Below are 26,991 nucleotides of genomic sequence, written 5' to 3' on the forward strand. Positions count from 1 at the left end.
GAAATACAATATGAGATAGTTTTTAAAAATCTTGGCGAAAATTTTTGTAATTTTTAAACGGGTTGAACATGGTTAATTTAAAATTGTTGTCAATTAGAATTTATGAGTTATCTACTTATATACTTATCGACAGTAAAATAATATAATCTACTAAAATCATAGGTAATATTGCCTTAATAACGATCAACATGCTTAGGAAACACACATTTATAATTTTTACCTACAGATGATGCTGCTGATATTTTTCTAATAATTTAATAAAGCTTATATAGACTGTTTATTATTAGCGTTTTTAATTAATTATCAACAAATAACAAATTTACGAGAAATATACTAAATGGGAAAAATCGAATTAAAAATTGTTGTAGTTTTTAAAACTATATATATATAGGCGGCATGTAAATGTAATCCAAAAAATGATTTATAACTCGATGATTTTCAGATTAATAAAATAATATTTGATGATCTATATGTATATAGAAAGTACAAATATAATACTATTATACGACATATATAACGTATATAAACATAAGACTATACGAATGTCTGGAAATTACTTACTTAATGATTATAATGGCTACTAATTTAGGTATAAAATCTTTTCAGTTTAAATTCCTAATATTTTGTAGGAATTCTGATGTTGTATATCTGTATTCAAATAACGTAGTATATAATATGCATATATACCTATGGCTTTAAAGACAGTTTTCCGTCACAGCTTGGATCGAGTTGTTAACTTATTACAGAACGATGGTTTTTAATTAAGAAAGCAGAAACACAGATTGTAGAAACACTGTCCATAACTTGGCTCTTTTTTTTTTTTTTTTAATTATTCATCGAGATAACGAGGAATGAAACTATTTCTACATAATTCCAAAAATTCGTCTCGTGTTTATTACCCGATATGCTTTTCCTATATTTTACTCTCTGAGGAATCATTAAATGTATGTTTATTTGACGGAGGGGTTCACACATTTTTTCTTAGCGGATATCATTTTTACGCAGGTTTTTGACTTTTTCTCATTGACTACAGCAATAACACACATCTATATAAGAGTAAAGAGAAATATTTATTTCTATTTTACATTTTATTTTCATGCCAACATTAGTTTTTAATAATAAATTCATACTATTAAAACTATGGTAACTACATTCTATTTTAAGTTTCTTAATAAAATAGTGAACTATAAGAACTAAAAACCTAATCATAAACACTAAACAGAGTGAATGGGAAAAATGAGTGTATGTAGCTAGGACAAAATACGATTAAGTAAGACACGAGATATAGTACGTATACTTGATTACAGAAAATAGATTGTATATCAATCGATTCAAGACGTTAAAAAATAAAAGATTTGAAAATAGGAATTGCTTATAAAAAAAATTTTTATTTTAATATAAAATATGAACTTGAGTGAAACACGTTGGTTTTTACTACATTATAAAGGTATTCAAAATTATTCATGGATGTTTTTTTTTTCCAAAACATATTGTATTTTTATTTGAATAATAAATTATAAAAATTAAATGAAAAAACGAAAGCATATTACGGAATATCAACCACGGTTATACCATAATATGTAAACAAACTTAAAATAAAATCGTTCTAAAAATAATCTAAAATATCTATTGTTTTACCTTATTTAAAATGGCCTTTTAATTATAAATTTAATATTTTAATAATACTACAACACTAGCGTATATTTATCAATTTTCTGTAGTCAACGGAAAAACAATAGATATAAATAAATGCATTATTTATCTTAGGGCTAATTGTAGGCCTAACCATTATAATAACGATGCCAAAATTGCACTTAGTATAATATGATAGCTACAAATTTTACCTCTTAAAATCAAATTATCGTAGTTAGATGGATTTGAGCAAAATAATATGTGAACAAATAACTAAAAGACTAAGAAAAATAATTTATTAGTTGGCATGTAGTTAAAACCTATAAAATTATGCTTATAACAACCATGGATTGTAAAATGTAAAGAATTAACACAAAATGTTCAGTGTTGAATACATTAAAATTAAATACATAAATAGGTATCTACTAATATTTTTATTCTTGAAATTTACTCAAAAAAATTTCCATTTTACAAAATGTATAAAAAAAAAAATAAGGTATTTCTATTGTGAGGGTGGATTCCTCCACGTAGCCCAAACGTTTACGAAAATACAAGGCAGATGGTTTTATATAATATTGTATAATAGGCACCTTTACCGATCATACCATATATATATATATATATATATATATATATATTTGCGTGACAAAAGCCGAAAACCATTCAGACGAATATATAAATATATTCACTCTTTATTCCATGACTGGGTATAGCACTATAGCATTTATTATTATTTTTTTTGTCATTCTAACACATACATTAACCATACTCATCATTCGTTCTTTTTACATGTCTCCCCTCCACCGGCCTTACATAATGTAGGTGAAACGCAGAAGCATGCACTTTTAGTCGTAATAATATCTTACCAGTCATAGCTCCCGGAGGGTTAATATTGATATTTATATGCATTATAAGCAGATATTGGAATGTAACCATCCGTAATAAAAAAAAAAAACTAAATAATAATACTTAAAAATGTACGTATATGTTATATGTTATATACAAATAACAGATAAAATAATGTTTAATGTTTATCTTATTCTGCAAGTCATAACATACGCATGTGCATGAATATTATACTACGTCAGAAATTACATAAAAATTGAAAGTTTTTTTTATTATTTGATCATTGAGTTAGATGAACACACACACGACCATAACTTCCTACCGAATTTTGACAATCATTATTATTACTACTTTTCAATATTTCTGTATATTGGCTAACATTAAAAAATTTAAAATTTAATAAAAATGGTGCAGGTTTGATGATTATTATTTATGTCAATTTATTTATTGTCTATTATCATCTACCGCTAAAGTTTATTTTCCATTTGTTAATAATAAAATTACGAAACACTGCAAAATCGAATCTTACGTTTTACGTATATCCATAAAAAAAATTTATAAAATATACGTGTTGGATACAGTGGAAGAGAATCTTAGGAAATTCGAAGTGCGAGAGTGGAGGACAATAGTTCATAACAGGGAAGAATGGAGGCAGATCGTGATGGCGGCGAAAACTCTTCAAGAGTAATAAATGCCAGCAGAAGAAGAAAATATACGTGTCATTATAATATAAAAATTACATATAACATTATATTAAATAAATTGTTATAAGATTGAATATAAATTCCGTTCATCTTCAATTTCATATAAACCATGAAGCTCGCGTGGTTTGGCTACTTAAAAAGGTATTAAGGTAAAATAGATTACATAATATAAATATAATATATTACATATATGATTACAAAAAAAAAAAAAAACGTACGGTTATTGATAATAATGGTTGTCGTCTTGTTGATAATAATGAATATATAACGCGATATATTTATAATGTTTGTGGGGGCCATGTCGTGTAACCATACGCATAAACGCAAGTTCGGCCGGATTGTGTTACAACACTGTCAACACTGCTGTGACACAACGATACTTATTTTACTATTTATTATAATAATATAATTGTCTAACGTGCGACATCACATCGGGCTAGAACACGCGCGGCTGTAAACAGATATCCGGGAAATAGCTAGGCGTGCAGGACGAACAGTAAATATTATTTATCTGTCCGTCGGTCTGTATGTCAACTGACTGTATGGACTAGGAGTTCAGATTGCACGAGACACACACGCTATACAATACGATTATTATTACTATGCACAGGTGAAACAGATGATGCACATAAAAGAAAATCGAAAAAACAGCCGACACGGAACAGTGTCATTTTTTTCGTTTTTTTTTTCAGCGTACACGTGACCAGACCAGGCTCAGAAAACACCATATGGTCTATAAACCAATGGTTGTTATAATGTATGGTACATTTATCATTTGATATTCGAATAAGAAATCTCGAGCCGATCGCACCCCCTTAATCGTTAATCACAAGACATTAAATGTTACGACTTTATGATTTTGCTAATATTTACATGAAAATATGTACCTATCAATGTTTTAAAGGACACATTCACGAAGTGGATGGTTTAATAATTTGCAAGACCACTTTAATTTTTTGTTTTTCATATTATTTTGCATCAACATTTAAAGTTTTACTATAATAAAACTGTTTTTGTATGAAATCTTTATCTCCGAACTTTTTTTGTATACATTTATCGCTGAACTGTCATCTACAAAATCATTTACGTATAACGTATCTCTAATTTATGTTTCACTAGAAGTATCTTATCCTTGTTTCAAATCTTATGCAAAAACACTTATATAACAATAATATTAGCTTTTCTCTGTATAGTGAGTGATTTATTTATAAATATAGAACCAATGGATGGCTGTTGAACACATAAAACACTGCAGGTAAGATGGGTGACGGGTGTTATTAGCATGGATTTTTTTTTTTTTTTTTTTTTGTATAAAAACGAATTAATTCTGTCGATCAACTCGATGGTGTAAAAAATGTTCTAACCAAAAAAAAAAAAAATATATTGAAAATCCAAGTAAAAGGGAAGCGTAAAATAAAAATGCGAAAATATTTAAGCTTAAAAAATTACCACGGATAGCGGGCGGCAGATATTCTGTCGATTTTCCGAACGTGCGTACTATGGTAATATAATAATAAATATAATCGCTCATACTTATGCAGAACATAACAAGGTCATTTTGGAACACTGTACATGACTATCATATATGTGCATTAAAATATATATTATGATGTGTGTACCCAAAAGCCCGTCGGTCTCGATAAAAACGTCCGATACGCTAAATTGAAACGCTCCGGAATTCCTTACCTGCATCGGACTCATCGATATTCACGGCGCACAATTTTTTTTCTCCTGAACGACAAACGTGACCGGCTTGTCCGCAATAAAAGCGTCGTGACGAGTGGTGGGGATGAGGAGGGGGTGCGGAGAGGGTGAACGTATTATCGGAGGGGTTGCAGGTGGTGAGAAGAAAACTATACTAACAAAGTGTACGAAAATTCTATTATTACCGTGTGGCCAAACACATCTCGTCAGGACCATCTCCGTTTCGGGTAGATATGGTAATAATATAGATACCAGTTATAGTATATAACTCTGTATAAATATGTACATATTAAGTTTACGTAAACTTAATTACAGCGAGGACATTACGAGTATATCAACTAACCTATGACCTATCAGTGACAAAACATTAAACAGTTTGCGAGGGTTATTTTGTCAGATCATATTATTATAATGTTACATCATGCGATATTCGAGTCGTGAAAACATAATAATAATACGAATAAAACGAACACACGCATATATTGTCATATTGCAGCATATAATATAATCTGTAATACTTCGAATATTATATCATACGAGAAATACAATTTATTTCTTGACAAATCAAATTTTCCATAGGACACAAAGAGTACGGCAAATTTCTAGGCAAGATTTAAACGCTGAAATTAATTTATGTATTTTCTATTTATTATTCATAATAATCTAATATTATAGTATATACTGTAATAACGCAAAAATAAAAGAAAAGAAATTAAAATAAAAAAAATAAAACTCTAGAATGAGTAATAATTTGACTAAAATAATTAAGTTAATATAACTATTATATAACTAAGGCTCCTGCCAATAGTTATATATTAATAGATATATTTATTAAGATTGCGCTATTACCTTCCTCCTAATCGTCGGAGGGTTCTCGAGGTCGTGATTCGAGAACGATCAAGTACACCGTAGTAATAAAATGTTAATTATTAAATTATAAAAATTTAATAAATACAATATAATATATGAAATTATATAAATATATGAATATAGATGCGCATGCACCTTACCTTATTCGCAGCTGTCTTTGATTTGCAGTTGACGTAATAAAATAAATAAAGGTTTTTTATTAAACACTCAGATTAAAGAAAAACAACACTGTTAAATTTCGATTTTAAAAAAAAGAAACGGTCCAGCTGTCGCTCGCAATGTCTGGTGTTGAAAAGTTTTTAGGTGCTCCTGCACTCTTGAGGTTGTTTTAGTTTTGGGTGGTGCTCATGCACTCGAGAGTGGTGCTCATGCACTGTAGAGTGGTTCTCATGCACTGTAGAGTGGTGCTCATGCACTTGAGAGTGGTGCTCATGCACTGGTGAGTGGTGCTCATGCACTGATGGAAGGAGACGACGTGGTCCAGCCAGCCAGGGTTGTAGGTGGCTCCCCCAAAGGCCTCTGCGTTTCCAAAGACTTAGCATTGTCTTTGGCAACAGAGATCCTCATTGGACCATCCCCTGCTCTGGTGGCACACGAAATAGCTCACACGTGTTGTGCCAGATAGTCACAACTACGTATAAGTTCCCATGTGATTAAATAATACAAATCGTTCCTTTCATCAGTGGACAATGGTGTTTTTTTTGTTGGATTTTAATTGTTATCTGCGTGCGACAACTTGACTGTTATTTATTTTATTGAGTATTTAAACAACATACAATCATGATGTGTGAGCATATCATTACATCCACCCTACGCTTTTTTGTATTGTGCCCTCACAATACCACTCACAGGTGAGTGTCAGCGTGATACATCAAGTGTGACGTTGAGAAAGTTTTAAGTTGAAAGTTGAAAGTTAAAAGCTGAAAGTTCTAAAAGTTTGAATACAATGTAACCGGGTAATTTTTTTTTTTTATACAAAATTGAAGGGTCGAGTGTAATATGATTTGAGCTTACATATAATATAGGAATAGTATGTGTGCAGGACTGAAGCTTGAGTCTTCTTCCACTCCTATTCCATTGTTGCTCTATTTGTATTAATGTTACTATTTTATTTTTAAATTTAAGATTCCTAACTGGTGGATGATAATGATTACTTTACAATTTATTAAGTTTTAACATTTTTGTATGTAATGACATATTGTTTGCTTAGTTTCTAATTTTACATATTATTTCTTATTAACTATTAGCTAGAGTTGGTAATGTTTGACTTATAACTACTTAATTGTATTTTGTACTTAATTAATTTTTTTTTTTTTTCTCTATAGGGTTTGTCTTATTTGAACTTCCCCCTTTTTTTTTTATATAGTATTTTATTATTTTATTTGTTGTTTATTTGTTTATTTTAGTGTTATTTATTTTTGCCTGTTTTTTGAATAAATATTTTATTTATTTATTTATTTTTTATACTTATATTAACTTAACTTAGGTTAATTTTTTTTTTTTTTATTATGCAATAGTACACAGAGGATTATTATAAATTAAATTATATAAACTTAACTAAGGTTATGACTATATTTCTTTTTTTACAGTTGGTTTTTTTTTTTTTTTTTTTTGATGATGATGTAACAGCAATCATAACTTAGTTTATTGTTTTGTATACATTGGAAATGTTCTTATTTAGAGTGTGTTAGTGTTTCACATTATTTTTTTTTTTTTTACTTGCTTTAACATTCATATTCTTACATATAGGTTTAGATTGGGTTAATTACTCTAGATATTTTATTACTTATTCTGTGCACTTATTTGCTTTAACATTTGTTGTCTTACGTATATAATTTAATTATTTTTAACTTAAATTATTTTTACAGTATTTTTTTTTGCATTGATGTACAGACATATTAACATATTAACTTGACTTTAATTATTTTTTACAGTATATATATATTTTTTTTTTGTGTACATATATATTAACATATTGACTTAACTTATATTATTTTTTACAGTATTTTTTTTTTTTTTACAGACATATTAACATATTAACTTAACTTTAACTATTTTTTTTTTTTTTACAGTATATTTTTTTTTTCTTTGTGTACATATATATTAACATATTGACTTAACTTAAATTATTTTTTTACAGTATTTTTTTTTTTTTATACAGACATATTAGCATATTAACTTAACTTTAATTATTTTTTTTTTTTTACAGTATATATTTTTTTTTGTGTACATATATATTAACATATTGACTTAACTTAAATTATTTTTACAGTATTTTTTTTTTTGCATTGTTGTACAAACAATTATGACTTATCGATTTGACTTAACTTATGTTTTTTTTTTTTTTTTTTTCTTTTTTTTTTTTTTACAGACATATTAACATATTAACTTAACTTTAATTATTCTTTTTTTTTTACAGTATATATTTTCTTTTTTTTTTGTGTACATATATATTAACATATTGACTTAACTTAAATTATTTTTTTACAGTATTTTTTTTTTGTACAGTCATATTAGCACATTAACTTAACTTTCTAACTTAACATTGGTTATTTATTTAGTTTTTATTTTTATTTTTTTGTTAAGAGAAGTATAATTATCTTTGTCCTTTTTTTTTTTTTATACTGAGAGTCTTCTATTGTAAATAATTATTGGTGCTTTATTATTTTTGTTTTGTTTTTTCGATTCAATTATTTTATGTTCTGAATTTTTAGATTTGTATTGTTTATTATGTTTGTTATGCATCAGGTGGTGTGTAACGTTCGAGAATAACCCACCAATCAATTTGATGCTCCATCCAAATGTGTTATATAATAATGTTATGTTTAACCCAGTGTTTATGAAGGTTACGACCATTTTGAAAATAATAACTAAACCTAACACGCCTGACATTATGTTGCCGAAACTCGTGAACCAACCCCACATGTTATATATTTCCTGATGGACTAGTTTGCTTAGGGTTTGTTCATCAATTAAATTTTTTACATCGATTCCTTGATCTATTACATTGTGACCTAATGTTTGTCTGATTAAATTTCTTTGCACTGTCTCAGATTCCTGAGGAAACATTAGATGGTTTTGCAGTGCCTTCATTATATCGGGTGTATATATACCGGCTGTCATGAAATTATCTGAACTTTCGTATGACCAGGTTATTGTAGTGTCTGGTTTTAGTGTTTGTGGGTCATTAACCTTATGCGGTTTTGGTGTGAGGGAAAACCATTTTCCATTTTTTTGAAATGCGGGAGGTAAATATTCGTTACAATCTATTTGAGTGCCATAAGTCTGTAATATATGAGTTTTGGGAGTCATGAAAAGTGTTTTATTATTATATAGTACCGGAAGTTCATTGAAACATGAAGTTTGTACTGATATTTCTACATCTACGGGCTTACATTTTTGTAGGTAAATGATTTCACCATTTTTTATGGCTACAAAGCCTGGCCCTTCGCCTATGGTGTAAGCAAATTCGGATAGACTATACGAAGCAAGTGTTAATTTTTGCAAGAGAAGTTGTCTTTCGAAGTTGCATTGTTTTTTTGTTAGATCTTCATAAAGATTTGTGACTGTCCTTTTTATGGTGTATTCTAGGTAGACAAATTTTGTATTTATATAGGATAATAGATCAGTGTTGAATGGTTGAATTTTTTTAGGAGTGAAGCTATTTACATACATAGAGTCTGATAATATGATTAATTGGTTATTTTCAGTTTGAATAACTGGGATATTACAAGCAAATGTAATAGATGTTTTCTTTAAAGCAAAAGCAATATATGTGGTCTCTACAATGTAAGTCTCGAATTTCTGATTGTTGCGACCTACGGATGTGACGATGGAAGCTGGTCCATCATACAATACGTCATACTCTGTGATACTACAATCTGATTTTTCATTTGTCCAAATCACTTCCCCCTTATATTGATCAAGCCCATATGAGTCTGACAATTTCAACCTTGAACCCGTTGGTAAGATTAATGTATTTTCTTTGGTGTTTGCTAAAGCTATGCCCTCAGATAAGTGAATTTTGTATTTTGCTTGTACTATAACATTATTCCATGTGCCCCTGGCATTCGTGAAAGTGGTACCTTCACAATTGCCATATTTATCTAATAATCCCCCACTGGTGTGAGAAGTAGTGAATGTTTCATTTATTCGTATACCTGATATTATGCCTCCAAAGGGGGTTTGATAAATTGATTTGTGATGTAAATCTTCACATCGGGCATATCCTAATTCAATAATTTCGGAATAATAGCCCCCATCTACCATTTGGGCATCTTCAAATGTGGAGCATCTTGTAATAAGGTAGTCTACTGAAATAAAGCATGATTTAAAATGTTGTGGGTGTATTTCTATTTTTTGTAGCAATTTTATTTTTGGTAAAGATTCAATTTGCGTGGGTTTTGAACTTTCACAGAAATCTACATCTATGCTGTTAAATGCACTTATATTCATTTGTGGACCCCCACAGTCGTAAGCTATGAAAGTTTGCATAGGGTTGATTTTGAATATAAAAATGTAAGTGAGCATTAGTTTTATATTGAATGGAAGCATCTTCGATTATTATGCACGTTGTTGTTGTTGTTATATTATTATCTATTTATTTATTTTTTTATTAATATTATTTTGTTATTATTTTTGTTTATTTAATATTTTTGTATATATATTATATACCTATATTATAATTGATAATATGTTGTTTCAATTTGATTTCTGAAAAAAAAATGTATTGTAATCGTGTTTTTGTAAAGATTATATTGTAATAAAATACAATATGATATGTACAGTATAATATACATAGTATGAACAATATAAGGTTAACAAATTACTTATACATCACAAAAACGACAAAACAAAAAAAAATGGTTATAATATTCGTTAATAATGCTAACTTATTCTCTATTTTGTTTGTTCATTGTTATTATTACCATTCCTTTTTTTTTTTTTTTGATAATCGTTTGGTTAAAGTAGGTAGCTTTTTATATAAAGTTACAATAATTACATTATATATTCCTATATGTCTTTACTATTTAATTGATAATATGATATTACCAATATTAACATAGATTTAACTTATATTAGTATTATAGTTTAAGATATATATTTGTAAGTGTGATAATTGGAGAGAAGAGAAAAGGAAAAAAAAAAATGAACAACATGCAGCCCCATACATACATATATATACACATACACACACACATATACATATACATATACATATACACACATATACGCACACATACATATATACATATATACATTTCATTTATCTTTTTATTTTTATTATTGTTATTGTTATTATTATTATTTTTTATTATTTTTTATTCTCTTTTATGGTACGGTTTTAGCCTCCTGATATGTATGGTATCGATAATTTCTTTGTTATTCAAAATTAATTTTATTCTGTAATTAAGTTCATTGACCTTATCTATTATTTTAAATGGCCCTCTATATATGGGTCCTAGTTTGGGAGACTTGCCTACTTCTAAAAATGGAAATTTGACCATAACTAAATCATTTATATTGTAATTTATAGTTGTATGAGTTTTGTCATGATATTTTTTTTGTGTTATCTGAGCTTCATGAACTCGTTGCGGTATTTTGTCTCTTATTTTATTTAGTTCAATTAGAGATTGTTTTAATTGATATTGCATGTTTTCAGGGATGATTTTATTATCTATTGGAAATGTAGGTTCGAAGCCATGCATAAGATAGAACGGGCTGTACTTAGTAGTGGTTTGAGGTGTGGCATTATATGCTAATGTTATATACGGTAGAAAATATGACCATTTCGATTGGTCACCATTTGTTATATAATTTTTTTAATGAACTTGTTAATACCCCATTAATTTTTTCAACTAAACCTTGTGTTTGAGGTGAATAGCTTGTTGATAATGTTTGTTTTATTCCTAAATTTGAACATATATCACTGATTAAATTATTTCTAAAATGAGTACCTCTGTCGGATGAAAAGTTTCTAAAACAGCCCCAAGTCGATACTATTTCTATTATAAATTTGGCAGTACTTTCGGCTGTTGCTGACTCAACTGCTTTAGTAAATATATATTTTGTTGTGTTGCATACAGCTACTAGCACATAACGTTTTTTATTGCTTGATATAAGTGGTCCTAAGTAGTCGAACGTTACTCTATCTAGAGGTTTTCCTGTTATTATGGGTATTGGATTTAGTAAACCTATTGGCTTGCCACTCATTTTTTTATTAATTTGACATTCGTCACATGATTTGATGAAATTTGTGGTGTCTTTGTTTAATGATGGCCAATAATATTTATTTTGAATTTTGTGAATAGTTCGTGATATGCCTGTGTGACCACCAGTAGGTGAGTCGTGGTAGGATTTTAATATTTCATTAATTAGTGTTTTTGGTATAACAAGAATTAGGTTATGGTTTTTTGGGGGTATGTATTTTTTATAATATAATATTTCATTTTGTAATGTGAATGACCTAGATTTTCTTTTTATGTTGCTGGGTACTTCTTCATTTTTTAATGCTTTTATTATATTGTTGCAAAATTGGTCATTTTTTTGTTGTATTTTTATGTCGTGTAAATTGGTCAATAAATCAATATTATCGTTAAATATATTTATGCTTTTAATATTGTTAATTGCATTTCGAGAAAGTGAATCAGCGACTTTATTTTCTTTACCCTTTTTATATATTATTTCAAAATCATAATCTAATAATTTTAATGTTAATCTGGCTATCCTAGCGGAGGGTATTTTTAAACTGTTATAATATTGTAAACTTATATTGTCACAAAATACAGTAAATTTACGTCCCCATAAATATTCTCGAAAATATTGAATACCAAAACAAAGTCCAAGTAATTCAAGAGTGGTGGAAGAATAAGTTTTTTCTGAGTCTAGGAGTTTTCTAGATGCATATCCTACGGGGTGTAGTGTATTCGTGTCGTCGGGTTGCTCAATACATGCACCTAAACCCATTATAGACGCATCTATTGTCAAATATACGTGTTTATTATCATCAAAGTGTATTAGTAATGGTTCTGATATTAAACATTTTTTTAATTTATTAAATGATTCCTCATGTTGGTCAAGCCATGTTATTTTATTTGTTCCTGTTTTTATTAATTCACTAAGTGGGTGTGCAATTTTGGCAAAGTCTTTGACATGTTTCCTATAGTACGAACACATGCCGATAAATGATCTAACGTCTTTTATTGTTTTAGGTCGTTTAAATTCAATAATTGCTTTAGTGTTTGTGTCTAAAGGTTGTATGCCAGTGGTTGATATTTTATGGCCTAATAGTTCTATTTTATCAAAAAAGAAATTACATTTTTTTGTTTTTAGAGAAAAATTCATTTTATCAATAATTTCAAATGCCTTCCGTAAATTAATTATTGCTTGTTCAAAATTATTTCCATAGGATACTAAATCATCAATGTAAATTATAATTGATTTGTATAATATATTTGAAAATGCCTTATTTAATTCTCTCTGAAATATTGCACTACTATTTTTAAAACCTTGTGGAAGTCTTGTGAAAGTTAATAATCCTAATGCGGAGGTGAACGCTAATTTAAATTGATCTTTTTCTGCAACCGAAATTTGAAAAAATCCACTGTTTAAGTCGAGAGAGCTAAAGTATTTTGATCCTTCTAAAGCTCTGAACAAGTCTGCAGTACGAGGTATTGGGTATTGATCACATTCTACTTTGTCATTAAGTTCTTTGTAAGATACTACTAAGCGATATGAGCCTATTTCTTTTTTCTTTACAAGGAATGCCGGTGCGGCAAATTTTGAACTTACTGGTTTTACTATGTTTGCTTTTATTAGTTTATTAATTTGAGTTTCTAATTCTTGTCTCTGCTGTGGTGATACTCTATGGGGTGCATTAAATTTTGGTTCTTTGTAATTTGGTTTCATTTTAATCTCGCAAGGTTTTACATTGGCAGCTTTTATATTAGAAGTATCCGTTGTGAAAATGTGTATGTATTCAGTTAACAGCTGAATAGTTTTGTTGTGTTCTATTATGCTTAATTTGTGTGAAATTGAGAAGGGTGTGCCTTCAGAATCTGTTAGAAATTGTTTTGTGGCCTTGTTTATTAGATCTGTGGCTGTAATACTTTTTTATTTGGAAATCGGTTTCTTTATTATCAGTGATTTCTGTTGATTCAGCATGTGGTGGTACTTTAGTGTATAATAATGTATTGGGATGCGTTTGTTTGTCGTTATCGTTACCAGATGCCATGTTTAGATGCTGCAAGGAACTCGTTTTTTTAGTGGTCATTTTTATTTCATTATTCTTTTTCATATAGTTTTCGTTTTGTATTATTTGTATATTATTAATTGTGTCTATGTCACCGTTTCTCGTGTCCTTGATATTTAAATTGTGTGTTTGTAAGTTAATTTTTGGTGTTTCTCGTATGTGAATAATGTTGCTAGGGATTTTATTTGATTTTGTTGTTGTAAGTGTGCCTGGGATCCAATGAGTATTTTTGTTTACATTATATAATACTATAGGCGATCTATTGCCGTCCCCGTATGTTATACCCGTATTATTGTTATCGTTATATATGTAAGTGTCATGGTTGTAATAATGTGCTATTGCGGCTAACTCTTCGTCAGACCACCAATGGTTTGGTAATTCGTTCAACCCTAACAATTCTAATAGCTCTAAAATTGAAGTTATTTTATTTTTTTTATTGTCATTTAATGCATTACAAATGGCATAGAGCCCACAATTCCCATCGCTGAGAACGTTTTCTCCCGGTTTGTATTTAGAAAATATATTATAGGCTTGACTTTTGGTTATAATATGCTGTGTTTGTGTGTCAATTATTTTTATTTTGGTTTTATTATCATTATCATTATTGTTACAGTATGTATGGATGTTATTAATTATGTCAGTGAATTCTTTTGATTTGTGTGTTACGTTTTTTTTATCTTTATAATATATATATATTTCAATATTGGTATTTTGAAATTCTGAATATATTAGTTGTTTTACTAATGACCAGTTAAATTTGTGTGGTTCTGAATCAAAAGTGGGCATAGCAATTTTTAAAATATTTAATTTCATAGCTTGAAGTTTTAGGTTGTGGATAGAGGCTTTTAGATCTTCGTATTTAGGTCTATTATAATGTAATTCTTTTGTTATTAGATGAAATATAGTTTTATTATTATTATTTGTGGGTATGGTGTTTCCTACATTTATTTTTTGTAATGAAAGTTGTGGTCTAGTATTACCATACACTTTGTATATTAGGTTTGTTATGCCTTTGTTCATTTTTAGGTCTGAAGATGTATAGTGAGCTATTGCAAAGTTGTCTGGGCAATTAAATATGCTACCTTTTATTTCCTTAATATTGTTTGTATTATTTATACAATTTAACGCGTTTGTATTATTTATTTTTAGTTGGACATTTATATTATTGTTTAAGATAATGATGTTGTCTTTAAAATCAATTAGAGCATTGTTTTTTATTAGAAAATCATTCCCGAGTATAATTGTGCTAGATAAATTTTTTACTACATGTGTGTTTATATCGAAGTAATTATTTTCAATTTGGATTTTTATTTTACTTATACCCGTTACGCATAACGGTTTATTGTCCGGTCCTGATAGTTGTACTGTGGTAGGTGTTATAGTATAATTATTAGGTAATAGTTCTTGTCTAATACAGCATATGTTTGCGCCCGTGTCAATTGTTATTGGTAAGATAGTATTATTGAATTTAGCTTCAATAATGAGTGCTTCGGGTGTAGAGTTAATTTTATTAATTTTTTGTATAGGTGATGCTGTAATGGAAGGTGAACAATTATCAGCTGTGTTTAACCTTATATTTAGTTTTTTTGGCTTGTTAACGTACAAATTACAATTATTGGCCGTGTGTCCGAATTTATTACAAATTTGACAGGTGGTTAAGCTTGATTTATTTTTGAAAAAGCATTTTTCTTCTGAATGATTAGTTTTAGAGCAAATAGAGCATTTTTTTCTTTGAGTATTAGGGTCTTTATTTATATATGCGGATTGATTTGTTTGTTGCATATTATTATTTATCGGATTTTGTGGAAAATATGGTTGGTTATAATGTGTTGGACCTATGTTCCAATTGTTATATGGTGAGTTATAAGTTTGCGGCATTTGCGTCTGCCACTGTTGGTTGTTAAAGTCATTTTGATTTAATTGTTTATTAAGTTTATAGGGATCTTTTTGTTCTATATTATTCTGACGTATATCATTTTTATTATCTTTTAAGAGTTGGCTAAACATAGCTTTCATGTCTTTTATTTCATCACGTAATTTGTCAATTTCATTTTCTTTACTATTTTTATTAGTGTTTATTTGTTGAATTTTTGATTTTATTATTTCTGTTTCGAAATCAAATGAAGATTTAGGTGTTTCACCTGCGATCATGAATTCGATCATTTCATATTTACGTACATTGTTTTTTAATTCTGATAAATTTTGGTTGCCCATTATTCCTATATATCGTGCTATGGAGGGGTTTAAGCCTTTCATGATATTACGAACCATCTCTTCCTGAGACATATTATTATCAATACGCCTACATAAAGATTCAGCTTCGTTAATATATGATACTGTAGGTTCATCCGGTAATTGTTTGCGTTTTTCCAACATTAGACGGAGCATGTCCGTTTGAGCTATTGGTTCAAATTCTAATCTAAGTTTCTTTTCTAAGTCAGGCCATTTAATATCTTCTCCGCTATCTACAATATTGTCATAAAATGTAAGAGCGGAGCCTTCTAAAAATACAGGGATATATTGAACCTTTTCAGATTCAGACCAACCATTTATGATGGCTGCTCTGTTATATTTTTTTAAAAACGAATCAATATTTTCTGAAATGGAACCTGAGAAATTTGTTGGTTTGAAATATGGTTTTTTGTTGTCAGTCATATTGTTTTTTATTGTGTTATTGACAGAATTAGTAATTGGTTCTGCAATAAATTTTATGTTATCTATTTGTTTTTCGAAATCGTCAGGGGTAGATTCTCCTTTTAGATATTTATGGAGCCTACTTTTTAAGTCTGGAACTAGACCAGATGTTAATAATTGTCTTCTTGACAATTCTGTTATTAATTTTTCTTTGTTAAGTTTGTTAATCCACCCTGTTGAGATGTTATTAAAATCTATGTCTGGGAATTTATAATTATTATCTAACTGATTTTTTTCTAAATTTTGCATGTGTCAGTTTGGTGGTTTTTTTTTTTTTTTTATTTCTTATTTTATTATATTAATTTGTTTTCTAAGAAACAATATTTTAATAAATTTTTTTTTTTTTTAATTAAAAAAAAAATTTTTGTGGATATATTGTGTTCTGCAATAATATTTGATCGTGACAAACAATTATTTTTTTATATTTATTATGTTTGTTTTTTATTATTACTATTATTGAATATATAAATATATATATATATTTTTTTTATATGGTAAAAGCAAAAACAGTAATAAAGACAAATATGTATTACCTTAGAACTAAAGTATTTGCTGTTACTTTTATAATATATATAAATTATATGTGTATTATCAACGTAATATTCTAAATAATAATAGTATATATATTTCTCTGATATTCAGTAATTATTTCAATTATTAAATAATTAAAAATGTGTTAGAATATTCAGTATTAATATTATGTATTCTGGTTATAAAGTATACATATATATATATATACGCAGGCACATATAAATATCCTTGTTTTGATTTTTAATATTAATTGTGAATCTTCAAAGATTAACAAAAAAAAAATTTTCTTGTTTTATTTACGGGTTAAAATAAAGGATAAAATAAAATTTCCTTATAATTTAATTTAATTATATCCCGTTTTTAATTAGCAATATATTATTTATATATGCCTTTTTTTTTTTTTACTAGTGTAAAGTAATATGATGTATAAAATAATATTGTTTATTTTATATGAAGTGTACTTGATCAATTCTCAGTTTATTTATCTAAATAAACTGAACTTATGTTGGGCGCCACTTTGTAATAACGCAAAAATAAAAGAAAAGAAATTAAAATAAATAAAAATAAAACTCTAGAATGAGTAATAATTTGACTAAAATAATTAAGTTAATATAACTATTATATAACTAAGGCTCCTGCCAATAGTTATATATTAATAGATATATTTATTAAGATTGCGCTATTACCTTCCTCCTAATCGTCGGAGGGTTCTCGAGGTCGTGATTCGAGAACGATCAAGTACACCGTAGTAATAAAATGTTAATTATTAAATTATAAAAATTTAATAAATACAATATAATATATGAAATTATATAAATATATGAATATAGATGCGCATGCACCTTACCTTATTCGCAGCTGTCTTTGATTTGCAGTTGACGTAATAAAATAAATAAAGGTTTTTTATTAAACACTCAGATTAAAGAAAAACAACACTGTTAAATTTCGATTTTAAAAAAAAGAAACGGTCCAGCTGTCGCTCGCAATGTCTGGTGTTGAAAAGTTTTTAGGTGCTCCTGCACTCTTGAGGTTGTTTTAGTTTTGGGTGGTGCTCATGCACTCGAGAGTGGTGCTCATGCACTGTAGAGTGGTTCTCATGCACTGTAGAGTGGTGCTCATGCACTTGAGAGTGGTGCTCATGCACTGGTGAGTGGTGCTCATGCACTGATGGAAGGAGACGACGTGGTCCAGCCAGCCAGGGTTGTAGGTGGCTCCCCCAAAGGCCTCTGCGTTTCTAAAGACTTAGCATTGTCTTTGGCAACAGAGATCCTCATTGGACCATCCCCTGCTCTGGTGGCACACGAAATAGCTCACACGTGTTGTGCCAGATAGTCACAACTACGTATAAGTTCCCATGTGATTAAATAATACAAATCGTTCCTTTCATCAGTGGACAATGGTGTTTTTTTTGTTGGATTTTAATTGTTATCTGCGTGCGACAACTTGACTGTTATTTATTTTATTGAGTATTTAAACAACATACAATCATGATGTGTGAGCATATCATTACAATACGACGTTCTCTGTAAAATTAAGATAATTATTAATGACATTATTATTTAACATGTACGTTTCTAAATATTTTTTGGCGGAAAATAACCTATCAAGACATTTCATTACAATCTAATATGGTTTATATATATGACTATAGTAATCAAAGAAATATTGCAAAGGGAATAAAAGTTGGCTGACTGCCATTAAACAGTGGTTTTATACGGTTGTAAGAAACCGCTAAGGGATGTTACAACAACCAAAGGAATTCGATTTTGCAATAGCGAGATATGAAAGAATTATTGTCAAAAAAAAATATATATATATAGAAGAGCTATAGGTGAAATTTATGGTAAAATATCTGCAACTGATTAATCATTAATACAAATCGTTCTTAAATAACCATAATTTATGCTACAAAAATAACAATACATTTGAAATAATAGATACCGGGAAAACGCTAATATTTTATTTAACTATTTTCTACATTCGACTACTTCAACAGACGACCAAATGAACTTTAAACTTATTAACAAAATATATTATTATTAATTATTATCAATTCCAAAATGTGAATAACTTAAGTCAATCAAACTATATATCAAACTAAACTCCGAGAGTAAAAAAATATTCAATACAATTTATTTGATATTAATACCAAAATACCAAATGATAAAGAATATTAAGCTTATTAATTATTATTTAGGTTGTGAACCCATGACTCAATTAAGTATTATAGTTTACATTATACAATTTAATGTTTTTTAACATTTGCATAAAATTGACAAATCAATCAAATATAATATTGTTTACGTGTGTTATTATTGTGAATTTTTTAGGCCGTGTTCTAACTTCAAACACGCACGTTTAATTATAATACGTTTTATTTCAGTTTATTATACAATTAATATAATTTAAAATCGTGGTACAGTAAAATATTTTCGTTTTTAAGTTAAGACCTTAAGACCTTATTGCACTCACGGTGTAAATTATACACAGGGTCTTATTACTTTAAGTCTTTTTACTCTTAACGCAACGGTGATAAGTAAAATAATAATAAAAAAATAAAATACCATTATTAATAACTAAGTATATACTGAAAACAAATATATATTGGAGATCATCCTTGTTTCCGGCCCGTATAGAATATTGGCATATACCTATAGTACCCAGTCTACCCATTGTTTGTCCGCTTAAGCGCATTCGTGTATTTTTTCATTAGTAGACAGGTTATACTACCATGGTGTTATTATAATAAAAAAAAATATATATTACGATTTCACGGTAGGTACATGTACAATAATATACCAAACATTCTAAGCAATTGCAGACACTCGAATGATGCGCATTGAACCGAATCTCGGACGGGCCTCGATAATCGCTGTAAACAAAATGTTGAGATAAAACCCGCGATCGATGATGATGATAATAATATGTAACTATTCGCATATGTACGAGGGGAGACGCCAAGAAGAAATACACTATACATGAATACAATATAGTTTATGTAATAACATGTATTGTACATATTATATGATATTATACTAGGTATGCGTTTGTATATGTCGTCTGTACGATGATAAATATTATATTATTTTATTATCCTACTATATAATGCGTAACAATATAATACCAAAGTAGTCGACGGCCGCCGATCTATGACGGAACAAAAAAAAATCACATCAGGCCGTGTCGAATGGACGATGTAGTGAATGTTTGCGCCGAGTGTAATAATAAATGAGCGGTTTAATTGTACACGAAATAATATGATATGCGAAATATTTCGATTTATATTTAAAGCACAAACAGTCATCCGCGGATAACAATTTCAACCAGGACGGATTGATGATGTGCGTGTCAAACGCAACAGCGATGATACACGCGCATGTCGTCCTCGACAATGTTTTTGTTTTCCAAACGAAAAATTTGAATTAACTCGTTCTAAACGCTCATAATGCATACAATGAGTAACGTACCCCTCCCTCTACTGGAGTATTTACCGTGAATTATTACAATATGTTCGTAGCAAGTTAAAGTCACGCGATTTTTCTCTTCTTTTTCTTTTTTTCAGCGTCAACCAAATTTATGACATATTATCTGAAAATATAATATGATACACGTACACTATGTGGGTGTAATGGGTAGGTATATACATCATGTAATACATTTACTCACCAATGTATATATATATATATAATTTGCTTGTGGAGGTATAGGTACAAATTTCTTTGAATATGTACACAAGGTACATTCTCAATGACATGTCAAGCTCACGATGGCCAATTGAACACCCGCAAACCCACGTACACCGTTGTATAACAATATCCAATTATCCAATATTAAATAACAAATATTTATATTCGCGAGTGTTCCCTTACAAGTTATGACGAGCTACGAAACAACGAAATACATAGGCTTATGTACAGTGTATGTACCTATCACATTTTGATAGTTTACTCACCACGAATACTATATACCTGAAAGAATGGAATATGTAGGTAAAAAACAGAATCACAATGCGATATAAAGATACAATATATAATATGGCTATAAACTATGTTATAGGCTATAGCAGAATGTAATTATACAACATTCGTTTAAATTTAATTAAAACTTAGATATTTAATCAATTCAGTAGTTATTTTTTTAATGCTGAAATAAAGACATTTATGTTTCATAAAGATCCGTTTGATGTGTATTATATTATTGTGTAATTGAAAATAGTTCACTTCGTTTACCTAATACGTTTGAAAATAGAAAATAATTCGTTTTTTTTTTTTTTTTTAATGATAATAATTGATTAAATGATATAACAGTGTTTACCTAAGCAAGTAATTTAAATTGTTATTAAATAAGAATCATTTGAATTTGAACGTGAAAAAGTTAAAAAATAAAAATAATGTCTTCAAAAATTATTAATATATTTGATCCTAGATAAATATTATATTATATCAATACCTATACAAATACAATGGCGAATGACTAACTTCGAAAAGTATTCTGAAAACAACAAACTAGCAAACAAGCAGTTCCCTTGTGTAGTGGGAATAAATTTCTTTTGCCAGCAATTTGTGGCATTGTGTTTAATATGGATAAGAAAGATTTAAACAGAGCAATAAAATACCGAAATGTACTTCATACCTGGTTTTAGTATGTATAAATGTATGATTTAAAAAAAAAAGTATTTGTTTTGATACAGATAAGAATTCTATTTAATAATGCTTTATAAGCAAAGTTAACATGACGTATCTTTCAATGGTTTGTAAATATCAAGTATATAATGAATAACTTATAATTGTTTTAATTTTTAAATTTAAACTTAAATTCATCATTCTTAAAATCTTGAGAATGTAGCATTAATAAATCTCAGAGAAAAAATATAATAATTAACGAATTATGTATATTTGAAAAATAAAAATAGTATTCAATTTTGAAGTACTTTTTAATTTAATAACTCTTGATTGATATCATAATTATAAGAATATGCAATCCGAGCTTAAAACTACCATTATGAAATAAATAATCATAATAGCATTTTATAAAGATACAAATTATACTACATAATTCTGGTTACACGGAAAAGCAGCTAGTATACATGTTTATTGTTTATATGTATATAAATAAAGATGATAATGTATGTTACACTCTTGTACATGTTTGTGTATATTGTTTTTGTATAAGTATACTAGTATCCTGAGAGGTTAAGTACTAAAATATTGAAAGTACAAAGCTTTACTACGGCACTCGAAAGTTTTTGCGTCCATTAATGAATTTAAAAAAAAAGTTTAAACTACTCTGAAACATTCTAATGAGAGTACATATTGTGTATAAGAATATTTATTAGAGTATTTATAGTATCTTAAAAATACCTTAATTATAGTTTAGTCAAGTGGTTATATACAGTGTAGAAAACGGAATAAGTAATATACAGTTAGGTTAGGTTAGGTTAGGTATTTATGTAAAATTACTTTAAATTATCTATACGGAAAACTAGGTAACCTACTATTTTCTCTTTAAATATCACAGTTACTAACATAGTATCACTATCTATATGTGAAAGACAGTAAAATTCGACAAAAATAATTATTATTCTACTAGTTAAATATTTCTACCAACTAAAATGTTTACCACTATATTGCCCTATGTCTTGCACGCAAAAATAATATTGGTACGTGTTCTCTGGGACTCTATTAAGTATTTATTTATTACTCGTATTATTATTTTATTTTTTCGATAAAGCGGATTTGTTAAAATTCAGGATATTAGTAAGAATCGTGATTATGATGTGCCACGGACGCAGTTATAACGTTAAAATACATTTTTGGGAATAACGATGACAAATTTATTGATTTGTAACGGGGCAAAGAAACACTGATTGAATAACACATATATATACGTCGCAATCGTGTTCAGGTGAATTTCCGAACTCCGTACTCTGTACAATGGACTCCGTGATGCCATTTGGCCGAGTATTAGCATAATGTATACACAGAGTATGTGGATGACATCACTGAACACATATTTAAGTCTATCGCCGTATACACAAATACATATAGGCAGGTGGGATCATTTGAACAAAACATTAAATTTATCTACATATTAACTACGCCTGTATGCGCACAAACATACATGCACATGTGTATATTATAATATAATATACAATATACATACGAAATAGGCGATTTCCACACAATATAGAAAAATCAATGTTGATTGAAATTCGAAAATATTAGATAGAAGGTACTTACAAATGCAAAATAAATTTAAGAAAATATAGTACCTAATACCTATGTTCTATATATTATTGAAACTGTACAAAGTTAAATCAATAGTACTTTGGTTGGGCTATACATTTATCATATAATATAACTACACAATTGCCACTATAAACATAACATTAAAATATTCGAACAATTAATACGTCTATTTGATTCTGTGTGGCCCGCAGCACAGAACACGATTATATAGGTTCAGCAGTAACTCAGTGTTTGTAAAATATACATTAAGTGTGAACTACAGGTATACAGAAAAAATTAAGACACGCCGTATTTACAGGAAAATTTGAGTTTGTGTTACCATTTAACTTCCATCACAGTATTTAAAACAACACATTAGCATAATATACAGATCAAGGGAAAACATGCACTTCAAACTACATTTTGCGTTACCTAGTCGTTTCGAAACTAAAAAAATACACAAATTACCAATATTAGGAAAATAAATCAATAAACGGGATTTAATTGCTGACAAGAATATTATGCAACGCAGGCAGTGGACATAGCAGTAATATAAAAAATAAGTATAGGTAATTTACTACAGATAAATTGGTAGGCGAAGAAATGTGTCTACTTACATTGGCTCTGTGGGCGTGGGAACTGAAATACGAAACTTATGTGTTTCAGCCTGTCTGTCTCACCTAACCTAACCTAATCCAACTGGGGGGATCTTATGGCCTGGATTATGCCCCCAGATTACTCGCATATTATAAGACGTTGTACGAGAGCGGTTGCCCACCATACATACGCAAGAAAGGAAGGAAGGCATTTTGAATACTTGGATAGATTGAAATGATTAATTTCTTCTCGATTATATTTCTCACAATTCCAATATATTAGTAAGTGCTTTAATATTAATTTACATTTTAATAGTATATACAGCTAGTAGACATTTGCAAACAAACGACCGTTTACCTACGCACAGCCTAAGGGCCGTTAGTGTATTATCCTATGCAGACGCAATAGACAGCCGCAGATATTATAATATACGAGGAACTTATAGCGTCACACCAAACATTCAAAGTAAACAAATTTGCAAACTCAGCAGACTTAAATATATATTTTACGACCTCGCAACAGTAACCCACTAATAACATGTTTGGTTCTCGACGATACAAAAAAATAAACACGTAAGAAAATCAGGTAAATCTATATAATATGTTGTACTTGTTGCACTAAGCCTGACTATAAGGCAATATAATGTGAACAATCGAATATTAAAATTGAGGTCAGAAGTGTGCGTTAAAATATTATTATCATCTTTATTAATTAGAACGATGATAGTAGTTTCCAATGACATGAAATATCTATTGAAAATGATATGAAATGCAATTTAAGATAATAAAATTATTACGAATTAAATAAATTGTAATTTTCATAAATAAAAAAACTATCGAGTAAAATAACCCAATATAAATTCTGATAACAGTTTCAAAGCCTTTGGTCCCAGGATAATTATTGATGGTGGTTACGCCAACCTTTTATTTTGTGCATGTATGGTTTATAAATTTTCCTGTATGTATTTCGTTTTTTTTTTTTTAGTTTAGTGAAATAATTGACCACCCGTGAAATTAACCATCCCAAAAAAAGAAGAAAACCTATGTTTCTTTGATCCCTAGACACTGCCTGAAGGATTGTATAATTATTTCAGTATCTACACATTTGTCCCATTTGTAAGCAAATATCTTCAACCATTTATTAGTTTTATTTTATTTTTAAAATTACCTACTCGTATTGTATTTCATTGAAATTCAACATTTTAAACAAATATTATAAATTATGTACAAAAAAAACTTGCATATTATCGAAGTGAAATGAGCTACATGCTTACGATGAACAAGACAAGGACCCATGTATAGTCATGACGCAAACTACTTTTAACATACGCATTAGTAAATTTGTTGAGCATAAAAGGAACAAAATCAGATTTCTTCAAAGCACGAAAAGAAATCACAAGATAATGTATAACTAAGGACTGGAAAAACACGTTTGAATAGTTTTTTTGCCTGTTTTTATTTTTCTTTGTACTCAAAAATAACTGGAAAAGCTGTATGTAGAATGTAGATGTATTAAAAAATGTTATATCCATTTAAAAATCAAATGTAAATATATACGTTATCCTTATCAACTATCATGTAAATTTAAAAAAAATAAATATTTTTTAATTATTATACTGTATTTTTTTCAACTTAAATTCAATCAAAAATAGATTTTAATTCAAAACGCTTATCCGTGGTTAAATCAAGAACAACAAGAGCGTTTATTTATGCAATAATATAAAATTATTATTTGTATCTATTAATTATAATATATTCACCTAACCCAAAGTTATACAGAAAAGCTCGGCGAAAATATGACAAACAAAAAAACATTGTTACGACTCACTTAGTCCCGACAAAAATATTTAGTGATATAATTCATCAAATTATCCAGTATAAATTAGTTTAAATTTGGATTCATAACTATTTAATTTTAAAGATTTTTTTTTAAACTTATTATAAACCGCACGCGCAAGATGATGGTTTTGCTATCTATAGGCTTTAAAATAGTGATAAATGATAATAATAATAAAACAAAATACCTGTCTATATAATATGTCTTATATAATTTTAGATTTTACAGTTTCGCACTACCATATTATTCTTAACTATTATAAACTAAATATAAATGGTTTTAAGATTAGATACATTAATTTTATTACTTGCAGCTATTTATAAAGCAGAAAATTTACAACACGTTCGTTTTAATATTAATAAAAATATTTCAACCATTTTTGGGTGGTATCTTCACCACAAATTGTTTTATGGGATGCGGAAAAACCCACGTCAGAGACAATTAAAACAATTACACGTTGATAACGTCAGTAAGTTATCGTTAAATGATCTGTGACTATTTTTTTATGTCTAAGGATCCGAACTATAATATATTACTATTACAAAACATGGATGTACTTTATCGGCAAAAAAAAGTTATATGTATAAAATATGATTAAATTAAACAAACATAATTAAAATAACCAATTATTATTTTCATATATAATATAAATGGTAAAGGTCGTTGTAGTTCCCCACTACAATATTTATACACATATGTATAAACTTGGTGTTAATATATGAAAAATAAGAAAATAAGTAAGAAAAGTAAGAAAATAATTTAATTATATGCACATACATAATTATGGTCACCGTATATGATATAATAATATTATTATGGTACAACATAACGTTACGGTTAATGTGGTGGCCGCGAGTGCACCCCACTGAATAACGGCGATCGGTACTTCCGTTTAAACAAGTCTACGCTGAATAAACGAATATGTGATGCGAGCAAATCATACCTGTAACAGATAAAACACACATTCATTTAACGAACACAATAATATATTAACACATGGGTATAGTTGATGAGGGGAGTATTTATTAGGGCAATCCTTATTTAGGGAATGGTTGGTGGCTATTGTTGCCCGTATAAATTTGGCCCGAGAGGGTAAAGG

At 28.5% G+C, this 26,991-nt stretch overlaps 1 protein-coding gene and 1 long non-coding RNA gene across 3 annotated transcripts in view; both read right to left on the reverse strand.

Annotated features, from left to right (window-relative positions):
• Nucleotides 1–5,992: 5,992 nt before the first annotated feature.
• On the reverse strand, nucleotides 5,993–10,486 carry LOC149054896 (uncharacterized). The gene has a single exon (XM_089228526.1). It carries the CDS (start codon nucleotides 10,308–10,310, stop codon nucleotides 8,376–8,378), a length of 1,935 nt encoding a protein of 644 aa, XP_089084652.1. The 5' UTR covers nucleotides 10,311–10,486; the 3' UTR covers nucleotides 5,993–8,375.
• A 7,689-nt stretch (nucleotides 10,487–18,175) lies between these two features.
• LOC149054897 (uncharacterized) overlaps nucleotides 18,176–26,991 on the reverse strand; it is a 47,008-nt gene continuing 38,192 nt past the window's right edge. The window contains exon 2 of one of the 2 annotated variants that reach the window (XR_016191908.1): nucleotides 18,176–18,755. This is a non-coding gene — a long non-coding RNA (uncharacterized LOC149054897). Of the gene's footprint in view, nucleotides 18,756–26,620; nucleotides 26,836–26,991 lie in introns of those variants that run through there. The other variant, XR_016191907.1, reaches the window with a different exon arrangement.

The sequence above is a fragment of the Diuraphis noxia genome, unplaced genomic scaffold (assembly GCF_037042655.1).
Source record: "Diuraphis noxia isolate RWA-SAM2 unplaced genomic scaffold, SU_Dnox_SAM2 contig0005, whole genome shotgun sequence".
NCBI lineage: Eukaryota > Metazoa > Arthropoda > Insecta > Hemiptera > Aphididae > Diuraphis > Diuraphis noxia.